Source organism: Odocoileus virginianus, unplaced genomic scaffold (assembly GCF_023699985.2).
Source record: "Odocoileus virginianus isolate 20LAN1187 ecotype Illinois unplaced genomic scaffold, Ovbor_1.2 Unplaced_Scaffold_24, whole genome shotgun sequence".
NCBI classification, from domain to species: Eukaryota; Metazoa; Chordata; class Mammalia; order Artiodactyla; family Cervidae; genus Odocoileus; species Odocoileus virginianus.
In genome coordinates this window covers 55744-72500 of record NW_027224286.1, presented here as the reverse complement: position 1 = coordinate 72500, position 16757 = coordinate 55744, and the positions used below count along the sequence as shown (strand labels likewise).

The 16757-nt window shown below is 42.5% G+C and overlaps 3 protein-coding genes across 10 annotated transcripts in view; 1 reads left to right on the top strand and 2 right to left on the bottom strand.

Moving 5' to 3' along the window:
- Positions 1-56, bottom strand: part of LOC110148899 (zinc finger protein 665-like) — a 12729-nt gene extending 12673 nt beyond the window's left edge. Inside the window, exon 1 of the mRNA XM_070463080.1 lies at positions 1-56. This exon is cut by the window's left edge and continues 132 nt beyond it. The gene's annotated coding sequence lies outside the window, so the exon portion shown is untranslated.
- LOC110148900 (zinc finger protein 665-like) overlaps positions 1-16757 on the top strand; it is a 103949-nt gene that overhangs the window by 37560 nt on the left and 49632 nt on the right. The window lies entirely within an intron of this gene.
- LOC110148901 (zinc finger protein 677-like) lies at positions 2818-16068 on the bottom strand. 8 transcript variants are annotated; one of them, XM_070463083.1, is made up of 6 exons: positions 15946-16068; positions 14216-14271; positions 13062-13160; positions 12723-12787; positions 9905-10058; positions 2818-8117 (listed from the first exon to the last, which is right to left on the bottom strand). In XM_070463083.1, the coding sequence occupies exons 4-6, from the start codon at positions 12735-12737 to the stop codon at positions 6439-6441; spliced, it is 1848 nt and encodes a 615-aa protein (XP_070319184.1). In that variant the 5' UTR covers positions 12738-12787; positions 13062-13160; positions 14216-14271; positions 15946-16068; the 3' UTR covers positions 2818-6438. The 8 variants fall into 8 exon arrangements, with proteins under 8 accessions (XP_070319184.1, XP_070319187.1, XP_070319186.1 ...); XM_070463086.1 differs by lacking the exon at positions 9905-10058; XM_070463085.1 differs by lacking the exons at positions 9905-10058; positions 14216-14271.

The window sequence follows — 16757 nt, the reverse complement described above, 5'->3', positions numbered from 1 at the left end:
TCCCTTCACGATCTTCGCTTCCGGGTCCATTGCCAGCTGCGCACGCGCGGACTCGGAGGCACGGCAGCGGGGGCGGGGCCTGGGCGGAGCGCGGCCAGAGAAGGGAGGGACGTGGGCCCCAGGTCCGCGCGGGGCGGGCGAGAAGACGGGGAAGGGGCGAGGCCTGCGCGTCCCGCCGCGTCGCTGCGAAGGCGTAGCTCTCTGGGTTAGAAACGCTTGAGAATCTTTTCCGTCTGTTGATGCATCGTTGCTCCCTGCTAAGAGATTAAGTCTCTCCATCTAAAGGAAATCACTCCTGAATATTCATTGGAAGGACTGATGCTGAAGCTGAAACTCCAATACTTAGGCCACCTGATGTGAAGACCTGACTCATTTGACCCCGATGCTGGGAAAGATTGAAGGCGGGAGAAGGGGACGACAGAGGATGAGATGGTTGGATGGCATCACAGACACGATGGACATGAGTTTGAGTAAACTCCGGGAGTCGGTGATGGAACAGGGAGGCCTGGCGTGCTGCGATTCATGGGGTCACAAGGATTCGGACATGACTGAGTGACTGAACTGAGCAGAACTGAAGATGTTTTCCTGTTACATTGAAAACGGTTTAAGTCAAAAGCTTGTTTGTGCCAGTCAGTAGGTTGCACTGAGTCCTGTGAGACTGAAGCAATTCAGCGGTCTGGGATCTCGGTGAAGGATCTGTATGTGGTGGTGGTTAGATCCAGAAACATGTCCTGACGTTGGATTTAATTTAAGCAGTCTACAGTTGTTCTGTACAAACTTGAATGTGAAATATAAGCTCTGCCTGCATAGAAGTAGCTATTTTACACTGACATCCTACAGAACAGCATTTCGGCTTCTATTCCCTATTCTACCAGGAGGCCAACTTGGCATTCTGCTCTGTTCCAGAGACTCATAGCGACAAGACTGATCAAAGAATTTTTCACATATTGATAAATAGGCAAGTCATTCTGACATACTTCAGTTAACCTGAATTTTATGCTAAGATAGCCTGTTTGTGTCCTTTTTCCTGTGGAGGGAAAAGTCCAGTTCTTCCTGTGTGTTTCTTCCCTCTTATGTTTCCTTTACCCTTAAACTACTACCACAGTGACAGAGAACACTCCACTTCTGACACTTCCGATCAACAAATAAGTGGGTGTTTTTTTCCACAAGCAATTGCATGCGACACCAGCTGGGTGTCCTACAATTCAACTCAACCTCAACACTTATCCAATATAGCATCAGATCCCACACATCCCACAAATCTGCCCCTCCCCTGTCCCCACTCCACTCCCCCCACAACACATTTCAGATGCCAGTCAGAAGTCCAGGTTGTCACCTCTGCTTCTGACCAGCTGGCTTTAGATTGGGGTTTCCAAACCCCCCTTTGTCGGTTCATACAAAAGTATATACACAGCCGGTGTATATACGGCTGCTTCTAAGTCCTGAAAAAAAAAATCTAACTGGAAGTCCCAAAGTTTAAATATCTCCAGTGGAAATTTACTATCACACCCCACCAAGCCATACATCAGTTGTAACTAGTCCCCAGTCATTGTAAATGTTCCTGTCCTAGCAATTTTCTCCTAGTTTGTCCACCCAATGGCCCTTCTCCATTTGCATGATACTCTTCAATTAATGAGTGATTCTTCTCAAATATAACCATATCATAGGGCATTCTTTGTCTTTTTTTTTTTCCCCCATAGGGCATTCTTTCAACACACTCTTTAAATCAGGACTCTCACTCTACAATAGTACATGCACACCTCATTGTATTTATCACCATCCTGTTTTATTATTGCTGACTTCCCTTTCAGAATATAAGCTAGTTGAAGATGGTCATTGATTCCCTGCTGTATCATGAGTGATTAGACTTGTTTCTCATTGATAGAATGAGTGAATGCATTTTATCACTACAAAGAAGACTGCTGCTGCAATGCATAGGTTTACAGATTAGTGGGTTGTCATCAGGTAAACCTCAAATTATATTTGTGGCACTGAAATGGAGCTGGACTCTGTGATCCTTGCCCCCTCCCCACCCCCCCCCTCCCCACCCCACCCCCACCATGTCTTCTGCCTGCCTTTTGCCTGTGGAAAACTTTAGTCAAAGAATAAGTTTAATCAGAAAAGTGAGAAATGCTTCAATGGAAAGAGACTAAATAATAATAATGTAGTCATTAAGCCTAGTCAAGGACCTTTAGTTCTTTCTCAAGGGTGGTAGGTAATGTTCTGAGCCATATCCTGTGAGCTGTCCTACAGATACCAAAACCCCAGGTGGAGAAGGTAACTACACGAGGAGCAGACTGTACCCAGGACTTGAGCTGCCACAATTCCAAGAATTGGCTGCAAAGAAAAGGAAACAAGTGCACTCCAGAACTAAATATTAACTGTACCTAAAACTACCAAGATGCTACTGCTAGTCAGACCAGTGATGACTAATATGAAGATGACTGTTAGAGATGACTGTGCTACTTCTGCATGTAATCTGCCTCCCTCCACACACTCTGCCTATAAAAGCTCTCACCCCCTGCTTGTCAGGGGCAGGGTGAGGAGTCAGCCTTTGGACAGATGTCCACCACCCTCCCCCACAGCTGCCAGCATCTGAAATTAACTTTCCTTTTCCCCAACCTGGCCCGTTTACGGGCTTTCCAGCAGAAGCTGCCAGACCCCCCACGCATACCTTTTGGTAACAGCATCCAATTCTTTACTCCCACACCATACAACGTAACATTCTGAACATTTGTGATAAATTGTCATGCTAGTTAGTTTGTACGGTTATTTTTTCTCATGGGCAAATACTGTGACAGAGGTAACACAAACATCTCAAAGAGAGATACTACTTTTATTTCAGTAAACCCAGGATCAGTATCTCATTTTACTATCAAACAGTTTGTTCAGATCATATATGATCTTTTCGATTTAAGCCAAATTAAAAAAAAAAAAAAAAGACCAGACCATTACAAAGTTCCCTCAAGGTCCCTGCCTAGGGAATTTTTTTTTTTAAACATTTATTTATTTGGCTGCATTGGGTCTTAGTTGTGGCATGTGGGATTTTCATTGCATCATGCAAGATCTTTCATCGTGGCACATGGGCTCCAGAGCGTGCAGGCTCAGTAACTGCAGTGTACAGGCTTAGTTGCTCCATGGCATGTGGGACCTTAGTTCCCTGACCAGGGATCAAACCTGCATCCCCTGAATTGCAAGGCAGATTCTTAACCACTGGGCCACCAGGGAAGTCCCCTGCCTAGGGAATGTTAAACCATACTCCCTCCAAGGACTCCAAGTCCTGAGAAAAAGCAGCTAGAATAAAACTCAGGACATCATTTAAAGCACTGATGTCTGAATATCAGGAAAAATCACTAAAGTACCCAAGAAACACCAAGAAGTGGGCAGAGCTCAAAGGATCCACGGTGGTACCAAGCTTGGGCTTGGAATGGACTCCAGGGTCCTCTGGTAGGTGTCCCTGATAGCCTACTGACTACAAGAAAGTATCAACAAAAATTCCATTAACAAGAAAGAAAAAGGGAATTTTATTTGAGCCAAGCTGAGAATTATAACTTGGGAGACTCTCATAAAGCTCTGAGAACTGTTCTGCCTATTAGAAGTCAAAGACACAGTTGTATATACATTTTCAAGATAAAGGATAGTTCATCAAAATGACATGCTGATCAGTTTTCATAACCTTCACCAAGGACATACAGTCCAGGTAACCACGTACAAAGCAAGCAGTAAGTCACCATGACCTCTCACAGAGTTGAGAAAGAACACTACTCTTTTTAAAAATTATCTAATTCATATTTATTTGGCCAGGTCTTAGTTGCAGCATGTGGGATCTAGTTCCCTGACCAGGGATCAAACCCAGACCCCCTGCATTGGGAGCTCAGAGTCTTAGCCACTGGACCACTAGGGAAGATCCTAGAACACTAGTGTCAGAAATAAAAAAGTAAGTTGACCTTTACGGTCGAGGCACTCCCACCTCTGAGGAGCTGTGGTTTATGTGTAACGCAGATGCACACTGCACATTCGGGAGGGAGGAAGCACAAGCAAACAGAAATGTATGTTTTTTTCTTGTCTTGCCTTAATATATGAATTTTATTAAAATATGAACTCCAAGCATACACAAGAGATTGCTATTTTATCTTTATTTCTGAAATTTCATCTCCTAGTAATTTTTATATGTTCACCATATCTTGTCACTTGATGTAAAGCTTCAAGTGCAAACACACAAAAAGGTATGCAGGAATATAATCATATGGTGTATATTTACAACCGAGAAGGCAGATTTCAGGGGGCTGAGTCTGAAATTGTAGTTACAGTATTTTCATTATAGCTAGAAAAAATCTGTAGCTTGTAGCTCCAGAAATAATCTGGAGTTTGTAACCCCAATGTTAATTATGAATATATATCTATTTCAAATACTATGTTTAAATCTAATTTGAAAAGAAATTGTCACAGATGCCATTCAACCTAGAGAACATGATGATAGATACTTCAGGGTCATTATTATGAAGCCCCCAATGCAGTGGGATATGCTTGCATTAATACAAGGCACACGATTCACTAAGGGTTACAAAAAAGAGTGGGTCTCCCTACTGGCTCAGATGGTAAAGAATCTGCCTTGCACTGCATGAGACCTGGGTTCAATCCCTGGGTTGGGAAGATCCCCTGTAGAAGGGAATGGCTACCCACTCCAATATTCTTGCCTGGAAAATCCCATGGACAGAGGAACCTGGTGGGCTACGGTCCATGGGGTCACAAAGAATCAGACACAACTGAGCAACTAACACTATAAAAAGATTACACTTTACTTAGTTGAATATGAGAAGTATGATACATCCTAATAAATAAAATGGTATCAAAATGCAATTCTAGAGGTCAAATCTGCAGCCTTCACAGATACTCTACTCTGATTCTTTTGATGACTGTCCTCTGTAACACTGTCCCTTTGGTTTCCAAAAATGAGACTAATTTTGAATATTTTATATATACAGTAGCTATTCCCCTTCAAAACAGGGAGACCCCTGTTCCACACCTAATTTTTTCTCCCACATATGCAATCCCTGAATTGACTTAGCATGCATGCACACAGTGGATAATATTATGTTTCAGGTGTACTACATAACTACTTAACTACTCCATACAGGATGAAGTAATCACCCCAGTAAGTCTAGTAGCCATCTGTCCCTGTACAGAGTTACTATCACTGACTATATTCCTTATTTTGTATGTTACACACTACACTTCATTATGTAACCGTAGACCTGTACCTCTTAAACCTCTCCTACTTCCCACACAAGGGCTTCCCTGGTGACTCAGATGGTAAAGAGTCTGCCTGAAGTGCAGGAGACTGGGGTTCCATCCCTGGGTCGGGAAGATCCCTGGAAGAGGAAACGGCAACCCACTCCAGTACCCTTGCCTGGAAAATTCCATGGATGGAGGAGCCTGGCATGCTACAGTCCATGGGGTTACAAAGAGTTGGACACGACTAAGCAACTTCACTTTCACTTTTTTACTTTCTTTCACTTCACACACACCTGCCCTTCTGGCAACCATATATTTGTTCCATGTATGAGACTATTTTCCTTTTGTTTTTTAAATTCCACATATAAGTGAAATCATGTGCTGTGTCATTCTCTGACTTATTGCACCCAGTCAAATACCCTGTAGAGTTGTGTATGGTACTGGAAATGGCAAGATTTTAGCTTTTTTCCACAACGAATATTCCACTGTATGTATATATATATATTTTTCCTTTATCTATTTTATTGATTTACCTATTGGTGTACTTTTGGTAGCTTTCTTACCTTGCTATTTTGTTAAAAAAATTTTTTTTTAATATGACCATTTTTAAAATCTTTATTGAATTTGTTACAATATTGCTTCTGTTTTATGTTTTGGTTTTTTGGCCTCAAGGCATGTGGATCTTAGCTCCCTGACCAGGGATTGAACCCATACCTCCTGCAATGGAATTGCGGATTCTAAGCCACTAGACCACCAGGGAAGTCCCCTACCTTGGCTATTATAAATAATGGTACAATGAACAACAAAGTGCATATATTTTCTGAATGAGCATTTTTGTTTTCTCTAGGTAAATAGCTAGATGTGCTATTGCTGGATTATATGGCAGCTCTATTTTTAATTTTTTGAGGAGTGGCCATAGTTTGCCATAGTAGCTACCAATTTACAATCCTACCAAAAGTGCTTGAGGTTCCCTTCTTTCATCTTCACCAACACTGTGACTTGTCCTTTCGATGACAGTCCATTCTGACAGGTGTGAGGTGGTATCTCATTGTGGTTTTGACTTGAATTTCCCTGATGATTGGTGATGCGGTGCATCGTATCATGTACCTACTGGCCATCTGTATGTCTCCTCCTCCATGATGGAGTCTCTCAACCTGAGTAGGGCTTGAGTACTTGCACAAGTTTTGTGTCAGGCATTACATTTTAAGGTTTCTTTCTACTATGAATTGTCAGATGATCCCCAAAGCTCAAGTTCTGAATAAAAGCACTGCCACATGTGTTGGATTTATGTCTGTTTTCAGTATGCATTTTTTGATGCCTACTGAGGCTTGCAAATTGGGTATAAGCTCTGCCACATTCATGACATTTGTAAGGTTTCTCTCCAGTATGGATGGTTTTATGTTGAGTAAGGTATGAACGCATTGTGAAAGCTTTGCCACACTCATTACATTTGTAAGGTTTCTCTCCAGTGTGAGTTCTCTCGTGACCCCAAAGTTGGGAACATTGGATAAAGGCCTTATCACAGTCTTTACATTTGTAAGATTTTTCTCCTGTATGAATTCTCTGATGTGCCAAACGGCTTGAACGTTGGGTAAATCCCTTGCCACACACATTACACTTGTGTGGTTTCTCTCCAGTATGAATTCTCTCATGACCCCAAAGTTGTGAAAGTTCAATAAAAGCCTTACCACACACATTACACTTGTGTGGTTTCTCTCCAGTGTGCATTTTCTGATGTCGACTAAGGCGTGAAAATTGGGTAAAAGCTCTGCCACACTCACTACATTTGTAAGGTTTCTCTCCAGTATGGATTGTCTCGTGTTGGGTAAGATTTGATCTCATGGTAAAGGCTTTGCCACACACAGTACACTTGTACGGTTTCTCTCCAGTATGGATTTTCTTGTGTTTGTTAAGGCTTGACCGCTCAGCAAATGCTTTGCCACATTCATTACATTTGTAAGGTTTCTCACCACTGTGCATTTTCTCATGACTCCAAAGGAGTGAACGCTGGATAAACGCCTTACCACATTCATTACATTTGTAAGGTTTCTCTCCAGTGTGCATCCTCTGATGATTTTCAAGGTGTGAGTTTCTACTGAAGACCTTGCCACAGACATCACATTTATATGGTTTCTCTCCTGTGTGCACTCTCTGATGTGTAGTGAGATTAGAACCCTGGTTAAAGGCTTTGCCACACACATTACATTTGTAAGGTTTCTGTCCAGAGTGAATTCTCCTGTGATTTCTGAGGTTTGAGCTTTTGCTAAAAGCCTTCCCACAGTCATTACAGTTGTAAGATTTTTCTTCAGTGTGTGTTCTCCTGTGTTGTGTGGGTAACATGGTAGTTTCCACAGTAAGAGGAATTCTATGAAGTGGGGAAACTGAGGAACCACTGCTGACTGACTTCTCAACTTGAGTGCCTCTATACATTTTCTCCTCAGTTGTAAATCTCTGCAGTTCAGCCACCTGTGCCTGCAGCCTTGCTCCAGTTCTATTGTCTAAACACTTTATATCTTTGTTTCTAGCAATGTTCATGTTATTTTTCATTGTTAACCAACTTCTTAGGAATGACTTGTCATGCATGAAATATTCATATGTATTACTTCTTACAGAAACACTCTGAGGAAAATTAATTAAGGATTTATTATACTGATCTTCTCTCTGACTGAGATTTTTGTTATGGGTCAAAAGCAAGTCTTTGTCATTTCTTGCATCACATCCCCACTCACTCTCATTCTCCTGCATATTTTCACATACTTCCTCGAGGTCAAAATCCTTGATGCCACGGTTTTCATTTCCATATAATTCTCCTACATTAGTGTTCTCTCTTGGTGATAATTTGTTAATTGCAAATCCAGCAGAAAGGATTCCTATAAGATCATCTGGAAAATAAATATATTGAATTATATAATTATACAAAAAATGTGTTTAATAACATGTGGCAATATAAGAAAAAAATTTTTAAGTCTAGATTTCACAATGGGTTTCCCAGGTGGTGCTAGTGGTAAAAAAAAACCCACCTGCCAATGCAGGAGACATAAGAGATGTGGGTTTGATCACTGGGTCAGGAAGATCCCCTGGAGGAGGGCATGGCAACCCACTCCAGTATTCTTGCCTGGAGAATCCCATGGGCGGAGGAGCCTGGTGGGCTATAGTGCATAGAGTTGCAAAAAGTCAGACACAACTGATGCAACTTAGCAGGCATGCATGCACTCAACCCATGATAAATCTAGCAGGTTAAGTTAATAAATAACCACAATTATACCAAATAACAGTTTCTGGCATTCTAAAGGATTCTTCTGTAAAAACAGAGGAAAGGATATATATTCCAGAAGGAATACATTATAGGAAAATTGAAATATATCTTGAGAATTACTGAAGCTTGTCTATCCCCTGAGAAGTTCTCTCAAGGATATAAAATGTGAAAGGGAATGAATAAAATAGTCCTAGGGTCAGGCCAACAGAGAACTTGATACGTATTAACTGAAAACCAAGAGAGATCAAGGGGAAAGATGACTCCTGAGAGAGCCATCTCAGTCCCTCTCAAACCAAAGCACCAAAATGGTCAGCGGTGTCAGAAAATAGAATGTTGTAGGTCACAACAAAGCCCTTCCTCAGCTCTGAATGAGCCACAGCATCACAGTAGAATGGAGTTTAAACTTTTACATATTTGAACGAGAAAGTGACAAGTTTGAGAGTATGGGATGGATTCCTTTGAGATCTGATAACAAACAAACTGTTATTTTTCTACAGATAATTCCCATTTAAGGAGAATTTCCCAAGCAATATTTAATGGAGCAGTTTACTCTGTGCCCACTTGAGCTCTGATCTGTATTCACATCTCAATTATTCCTAGTTGTCTGATTTTCCCCTATTTTCACTTTGCCTTCCAAAGTCCAGGGCTCTTTCCCTTGCTCTAAGATGAAAATAACATTCAGCTTAGAAGAGATTTCAATTCATAAAGTAAAATGGGACATGACATGCTAGCTATTACAGAACACATGCCCAGCACTTTGTTCAGCTAAGAAAATTATAGATGGGTCTAGAAATGTATCATAAAAATTAGTCAACTGACTGCCTCCTGAAGTTTTAGATTAAGTAGAATCAGGAAAATCCACTGCAGAAAGGATAGGCTACCCACTCCAGTATTCATGGGCTTCCCTGGTGGCTCAGATGGTAAAGAATCTGCCTGCAATGTGGGAGACCAGGGTTCGATCCCTGGACTGGGGAGATCCCCTGGAGGAGGGGATGGCAACCCACTTCAGTATCCTTGCCTGGAAAATCCCATGGGGTTGCAAAGAGTCAGACACAACTGAGCCACTGGGCACAGCACAGCACGGTGTGCAGATCACCTAATTACCTTTTAAGAACTACTGAATCAAAAATACAAGGGTGGAAGCACAGAGTGACATGTTTTTAAAAAATGTGCTGCAAGGCTTTCTGACTATTAATATTCTGCAACCACCACTGATCAAGCATGAATGCCCAACTTCTGAAGAAATGAGAAGTTATGGAGTGATAAGACATGTCATGAAGCCTTTTCATTCTGAATCCAAACAGCTTCAATCACTGTCTTTAGAACAGGGATTTGAAACTTTCACAAGCATGCCAGGGTATCCCAAGTTTGAGACTCAGAAGGGAAAACTCAAAGATCCACAGAACTAGTTACCAACTTCCGGAGAGAAGTTATCCTCACCCAGGGAGACCAGGTTCCTGTAGGTATCCAGCATCACGTCACTATACAAGGCCCTCTGAGAAGGGGCCAGGCATTCCCACTCCTCCTGAGAAAATTCGATGGCCACATCCCTGAATGTAAATAGTCCCTGAAAGGAAAGCACATTTCACCAACTGGACAAGGAGCAAGCTCCGAGTCTGACACAAAATTACAGAAACAAACGTGTGTAAGGATTGACTTGGCTGGAGCGAATGTCCTGACCGATTCATAAGATAATTTGGAGCAAGTTACTTTTCTCAAATTTTTTTCAACTGAGGTGAAATTCATGTAATACATGTAACATGAATTATTTTACATATAAACATGTATTTTAAGGTACCATTCAGTGAGTGGCATTTAGTACCCTCACAATGTTGAACAAACACTTGCCTAAACATTTTATCATTGTTAAAAGAAATGTACCCATTGAACAATCTCTTCCTGTTCCTCTTTGCCCCCCATCCCTGTATACCACAATGCTTACTGTCATTATGCATTTACCTACTTGTGATATTTTCATATAAATGCAATAGTATGAAATGTGAGCTTTTCTGTGTGGCTTCTTCCACTTACAATGGTTTTTTCAGTTTATCCATGATATGGCATCAGTACTACACTCCTAAAGTATTCCTTTTTCAGGGCTGAATAATATTTAATTCTATGACTACAACACATTTTATGTATCCACTCATCCCCTGATGGCCATTTAGTTTGTTACCACTTCTTTCTTACTTTTAACAGTTCTGCTGGAACTTCCAGGTACAAGTATGTATGTGAATACCTATTTTCAACTTTTTTTTTGGCCTGCACCTTGTGGTATGTGGGATCTTAAATTTTACTTCCCCATTCAGAGATTGAACCTCTGCCCCCTACAAGGAGGTACAGAGTCTTAACTACTGGACCACCAGGGAAGACCCTTTATTAATATTTTCTATTTGTTTAAACACAGTTCTCCCACTTTCTTTTAGTTCTTTGTCCATGGCTCCCCGTAGCTCTCTAAGAATGTTTAAGATGGTTGATTTAAAATATTTACTTAGTACTTGCAACTTCTGTTCTTCCTTAGAAACACCACCATTAATGCAGTAATCATGCTTATGCTCTGGTGAAGGAAATGGCAACCCACTCCAGTATTCCTGCCTGGAGAATCCCATGGATAGAGGAGCCTGGCAGGCTACAGTCCACGGAATCACAAAAGAGTTGAACACAACTTAGGGACTATACTATTACAACAACAATAACATGCTTAAGCTGCCCAATCTGCACAAATTCTTAGGCATCTGTACTGAAGCTGGCCCGCTCAAAAGCAGCCACTGTGAAATCTTTTACTAACAGTAACAACTGTGAAACCCTTGTGTCTTCATGAAGAGAATAATCCAATGAGGATGTAAAAAGGAAAATCACCTCTATGTTTACTAAAGTGAAAATAACTCCAACATGTATGGCATGTGAATATTTAAATTTGCAGAATAAATACCATAAGAAAACACTTACTGAAAAATATTTTCTAAAGCCACATTACAATATAATATGCATTTTTATTAAGATTTGGGCTGAGAACAAAGAGTTGTTCCTGATGGAGACAGTAAGTTATGCTGGAAGATATGACAGAGAAAGGGTTATTTTACTTAAGTCTCTAACCTGCATCACTATGTGGAGTTGAATCACAAGTGTATATACGTGAGATGCTTAATACAAAAAAATACAGCACTATTTGTTATGGTGATCTGTGATCTCTGATGTTAAGACTATAACTTGCTGAAGGCTCAGATGGTGGTTAGCATTTTTTTTTAGCAATATACAACACTGAACAACTATAATGGTAGAATCAGATCATGGCTCCAGGCTTTCTGATGGCAGAAAGTTCTGCTCCCATGTCTTGGCTAAATTACAACCATTTTAACTGAAAACACCTGCTACATGAGAGTCCCTACTAGAATACCTGGGTCTTTGGGCGATGAATGTGATATGAATGATTTATAGAGCCTTTCCTGTTAGGCAATTAAGTTGATTCCATTTTTTACAACTAATTATGTACTAAAACGCGACTTCCCAGGTGGTGCTAGTGGTAAAGAACCCACCTGCCAATGCAGGAGACATAAGAGACTTGGGTTCAATCCCTGGGTTGGGAAGATTCCCTGGAGAAAGAAATGGCAACCTACTCCAGTATTCTTGCCTGGAGAATTCCATGGACAGAGAAGCCTGGCAGCTACAGTCCATGGGGTTGCAAAGAGTTGGACACAACTGAAGTGATTTAGCACAGCCATATACTAAAGCACCCTCTCTATTTTGGAACTTCCCATTTTAAAGTACTGATATTCTAGAGTCAAACACAATGATTCACTTAACTTCAAATGAATTCAAAAGCATGTTTCCCCATATCAGTCTTCCTTTCAGACTTCTTCAGGTATTTGTGAGCACTGGAACATCACTTATATGCAGTCTCTTTGACCCTGGTTTACATGGAGCTGAAAGGGCATGCAGAAGGGTTCTCTGCCCCACCTCACTGACACCACAGAACCTACTCCCACCTCCAGTTCACATGAGAACAAAACCTTTCACAGGAGGATCGCCTAAAAGGACCCTCTTCCCAAGTTCCAGGTCACTGGGTCACAGTGAGGAAGAATCTGCAGGGAGATGAGAGGAGACTCAGGGAAGGCCCTGTGTGTGATTAAATATTTTAGGCAGGAAACTTCATGGACAGAGAAGTTTAACAAGTCCAAATCATGTCATTTTAGGAAAGAGTTAACAGATCAACAAAGAATATGACTTTTACCTGGGAAAGGGCCATCCCTTCTTTCTTTCCTCTTCCTCTGAGCTTCTTTCTCAGGTAAGATTATTCTGTGTGACCAAAAAAATACATTTTTTAATGTTTAGAGTCAACAAACCTCCTCCCTTGCCCCAAGTACCCACACAGGGAGAAACTTCCTATGGGGGAAAGAAGGCTCCCAGTGACTGGAGGCTTCAGAGACAATAAACTCCTATCAGGAGACCAATATGTGAGTTTTCAGCCCTTTCTTCTGTTGGTACCCCCACTCTACTGCAACCACACTGTCCTTTGACCACGTGGTATTCAGCCAAAGGAAATTATCTCCTCCTGGTTCCTGGCTCCTACCTGGGCAGCCAGCATCCAAGCACTGGTTGATGTAAAATAAGAGGCTCATCCATCCAACAATCTGGGCTTCCTTGGTGGCTCAGACAGTAAAGAATCTGCCTGCAATGCAAGAGACCCAGGTTTGATCCCTGGGTCAGGAAGATCCCCTGGAGGAGGGCATGGCAACCCACTCTAGTATTCTTGCCTATTTAACTTTTTGTTCATAATCTCTGCCTTCACTAAAATATAATTTGCATTTCTTTACAACAAACATCATAAACCAATAAATACTGTGTTTTTTGCACTCAGTTACGGTGCTCCAATGTTTATGTAGAGGTTGTAATTCAACAATTATTTAAAAAGTTGTCTCAGGACCTTTGGCTCAGTTCTGCTTTCTTATACTTTGTCAAAGGTTCTTCCTAAAATTTGGTCCAAAGTCCAAAACATAATATTCTACTGAAGACATGGAAGACCAACCATTTGCTTTTATATTATTGGCATCAAATGTTGCATTTATTCCATTCTAAAGTCACATTAGGGCTCCCCTGGTGGCTCAGTGGTAAAGAATCTGCCTGCCAATACAGAAGACATGGGTTCCATCCCCGGGTCAGGAAGATCCCCTGGAGAAGGAAATAACATCCCATCCCAGCATTCTTGTCTGGAGAATCCCATGGACAGAGGAGCCTGGTGGGCTACCATCCATGGGGTCGCAGAGTCAGACATGACTGAGCAACTGAACAAAAACAACAAAGTTAATTTTTTTTTTTCTATTTTGTTGAAATATAACTGATGTACAATACTATGTTAGTTTTGAGTATACTATGGAGTGATTTGACATTTTCGAACATTATGAAATGATCATGATAAGAAAAAAAGACTTCATGTTATGATACAGAGATAAACACAAGCTAAGAGAAAGTTATGTCTTTATCTCTGGGCCTATGCCCTCTGCCCTTTTCTTAAGTTTTTCAAAACTGTTGGAGGACTGTGGCACATTTCAAATTCTCATCGTAATTGGCCACTCATCCCAGAAAACCACCAGATGCAAACACAAGACCAACTCTGAAAATCATTTCTCTCAGGGGATCTCATTTGCTCAGACTCAGAAAACCGGGTCTACTTTACTTTCTCTACATTACAGGTGGTGCATGCGTCTCACAGGGGAAGGGACTTACCAAGTTACTTTGAAGAAGTGTGAGTTGAGTGAGCAGAACTGAGTGTAAGTGGCGGCCTGTATAGGTTGAAGTAGAAAGAGTTTGTCCTATTTGCAGATTACCTTATTTATTTCTGAGTGAGAGAGGCTTCTTTTTTGGGGTATAATGAAAGACATTTAATTCCTCTACTCTAGAAAAAAAACAACTAAAAATGCAAGCCACATCAATCCAGCCCACCCTTCAACATCTGCAGAAAAAGGATGAGGGGGACGAGCAAGGAACATCTATTCAATTCTTAGCTGCAGACTTCAGCTCAGAGCTCACTAATTTAGCAGATCATTCAAGGGAATAATACAGCTGTTAAATATCAAAGTAACTGGTGAATCTAGGTTTTGAGTGTTAAAAGATTATCAACACCTGTAACCACAGGCCTAGTGAAATACTGCAAAGTTATTTACCAGACATCAAAGAAGAGCTTCAGGTTAGGATATAAAGCACATAAACCTCATACTGTGAACAATCAAATTTAGAGGAAAAATAATCTGGAAATTTAAAGGAGAGGAAAGCAATACTGTTAACAATGGCCATTTTAGTGGGCTTCCCTGGGGGTCTAGTGTTTGGGAGTCTGCCTGCCAGTGCTGGGGGTAGGGGTTTAATCTATGGTCCAGGAGGATCCCACATGCCTCAGGGCACCTAAGCTGGTGCGCACGACTACTGAGACCATGTGCTGCAACTACTGAAGCCCCCAAGCTCTAAAGCCTGTGCTCTGCAACAAGAAAAGCCACTGCAATAAGTCCAGTGCACCACAAGTAAGAGTAGCCCCTGCTTGCCAAAACTAGAGAAAGCCCTTGCAAGCAAGGAAGACCCAACACAGCCAAAAATAAAAATAAATAAGTTAATTTTAAAAAGTCATTTAAAAAAAAAGCACCACGTGGTGAAAGAAATTCGTCCTCCATTTCTTGGAGGAGGACCGAGAAATGACTGAGTTAAGCCTCTGCTTTCTGGTTGAATAAGGACTGCAAAGAGAATTACCATCTGATTCCAACACCTGGTTTTGCAACTCTCCCCTCTTCTGCATAATTTACACAGGTGAACAAATTTAATAAAAATTAGGTTATAGAGCCACAAATTACTACTTCAGAACTTAACAGTCCATATCCAATCTACTCAATATTCACCTAGGTTTGGGTACTCCCGCTTTCTCTACCGCTGTGTGCTTTTTTTCTCTGTATGTCTCCCTGGATCCTTCTGTGTCTCTCGTCTCCTCTGTCCATTTCTGCGCTTCTTCCTCTTTTCTGTGCATCATTTTGTTTCCTTCTCTTTCTATTCCTCCTCCCACAGACTGGCCTCGCCTTGTTGCAATACCTGACGTTCTTCCTGCACAATATTTGATGCCTCACTAGTTGCAGAAACTTCTGCCTCAGCATTCCCCTTCCGCTCTCCTTGGAGGTCAAGGGTGATCCATCCTCCAGGATTGTGGATTTGACAGAACGAAATCGGGCCGAGGAGGGTGAGGTCGGGCAGGGAGCCGGGAGTCGGAGAGAGGTTTGATAAAGGCAGTCAGAGCAGGAAAACAGCGCTGCAGGAGGTCAGCGTCTATACGGACCGAAGGCAGAAACTTGGGGCCGGTGCCTGCCTCAGGAACCGGGACCGAAAGTCTTCAGGTGACGCCGCGACAGGTGACGCCGCGACAGGCGAAATGAGAGGACTCAGAGCAAGAGCGACGACCGCGTTCAGGGGTTTTAACTTACTGGGAGGCGCTCCGAAACCCTGGTGTGGGGACGCGATGTCCGAAGGACGCATAACGCGGTCACCAGTGAAACCAAGACTTTCTCTTCCGAGTGTACCCGTTGTTCCGAGGAAATAACTTCCGGTTCTTCAGGGAACTGCGCGTGCTCACTGGGGCGGGGCGGGGCGGGGCGGGGCCTGGGCCGCCGAGGGGTGGGGCTATAGCGTTCGGGTGGATGGAGGGGGGCGTCTATGCCTAGGCTCCGCATGTGGGTCTGGTACTCGAACCGGCCCCTGGGAGTTTCTGGTCTGTTCCTCTTCCCTCTGGACAGGTTTCTCTACTTTGGATCCTCTGCACTTGTCTGCTGTCCTTTGAAGCCAGGCCTCGGTGCAGAATTAGAGATGCGCAGGCCACTTCTATTAGAAGCTGAAAGTTGGGAATCATGGACAGAGAAATGTGGGCTGCAGTCCGTGGGGTCGCACAGAGTCGGACACTACTGAGCGACTAACACTTTCACTCCCACCCACCCCCGCATCCACTTACGTGGAAAGAGCCAGCAGATGAAGAAGCTGGATCCTCTGAGCAGCGAGGATGCAGGAGTCCTGGACCTGGGACGGGGCTTGGCGCTGTGGGCGGGGTTGGATCCCGGAACTTGAGACCTCTGGCAGTTACACCTTTTTGGAAGTGAAAGTGAAGTTGCTCAGTCGTCTCCGACTCTTTGCGATCCCACGAACTGTAGCCGGCCAGGTTCCGCTGTCCATGGGGATTCTCCAGGCAAGGATACTGGAGTGGGTTGCCGTTTCCTTGTCCAGGGAATTTTCCCCACCCAGGGAT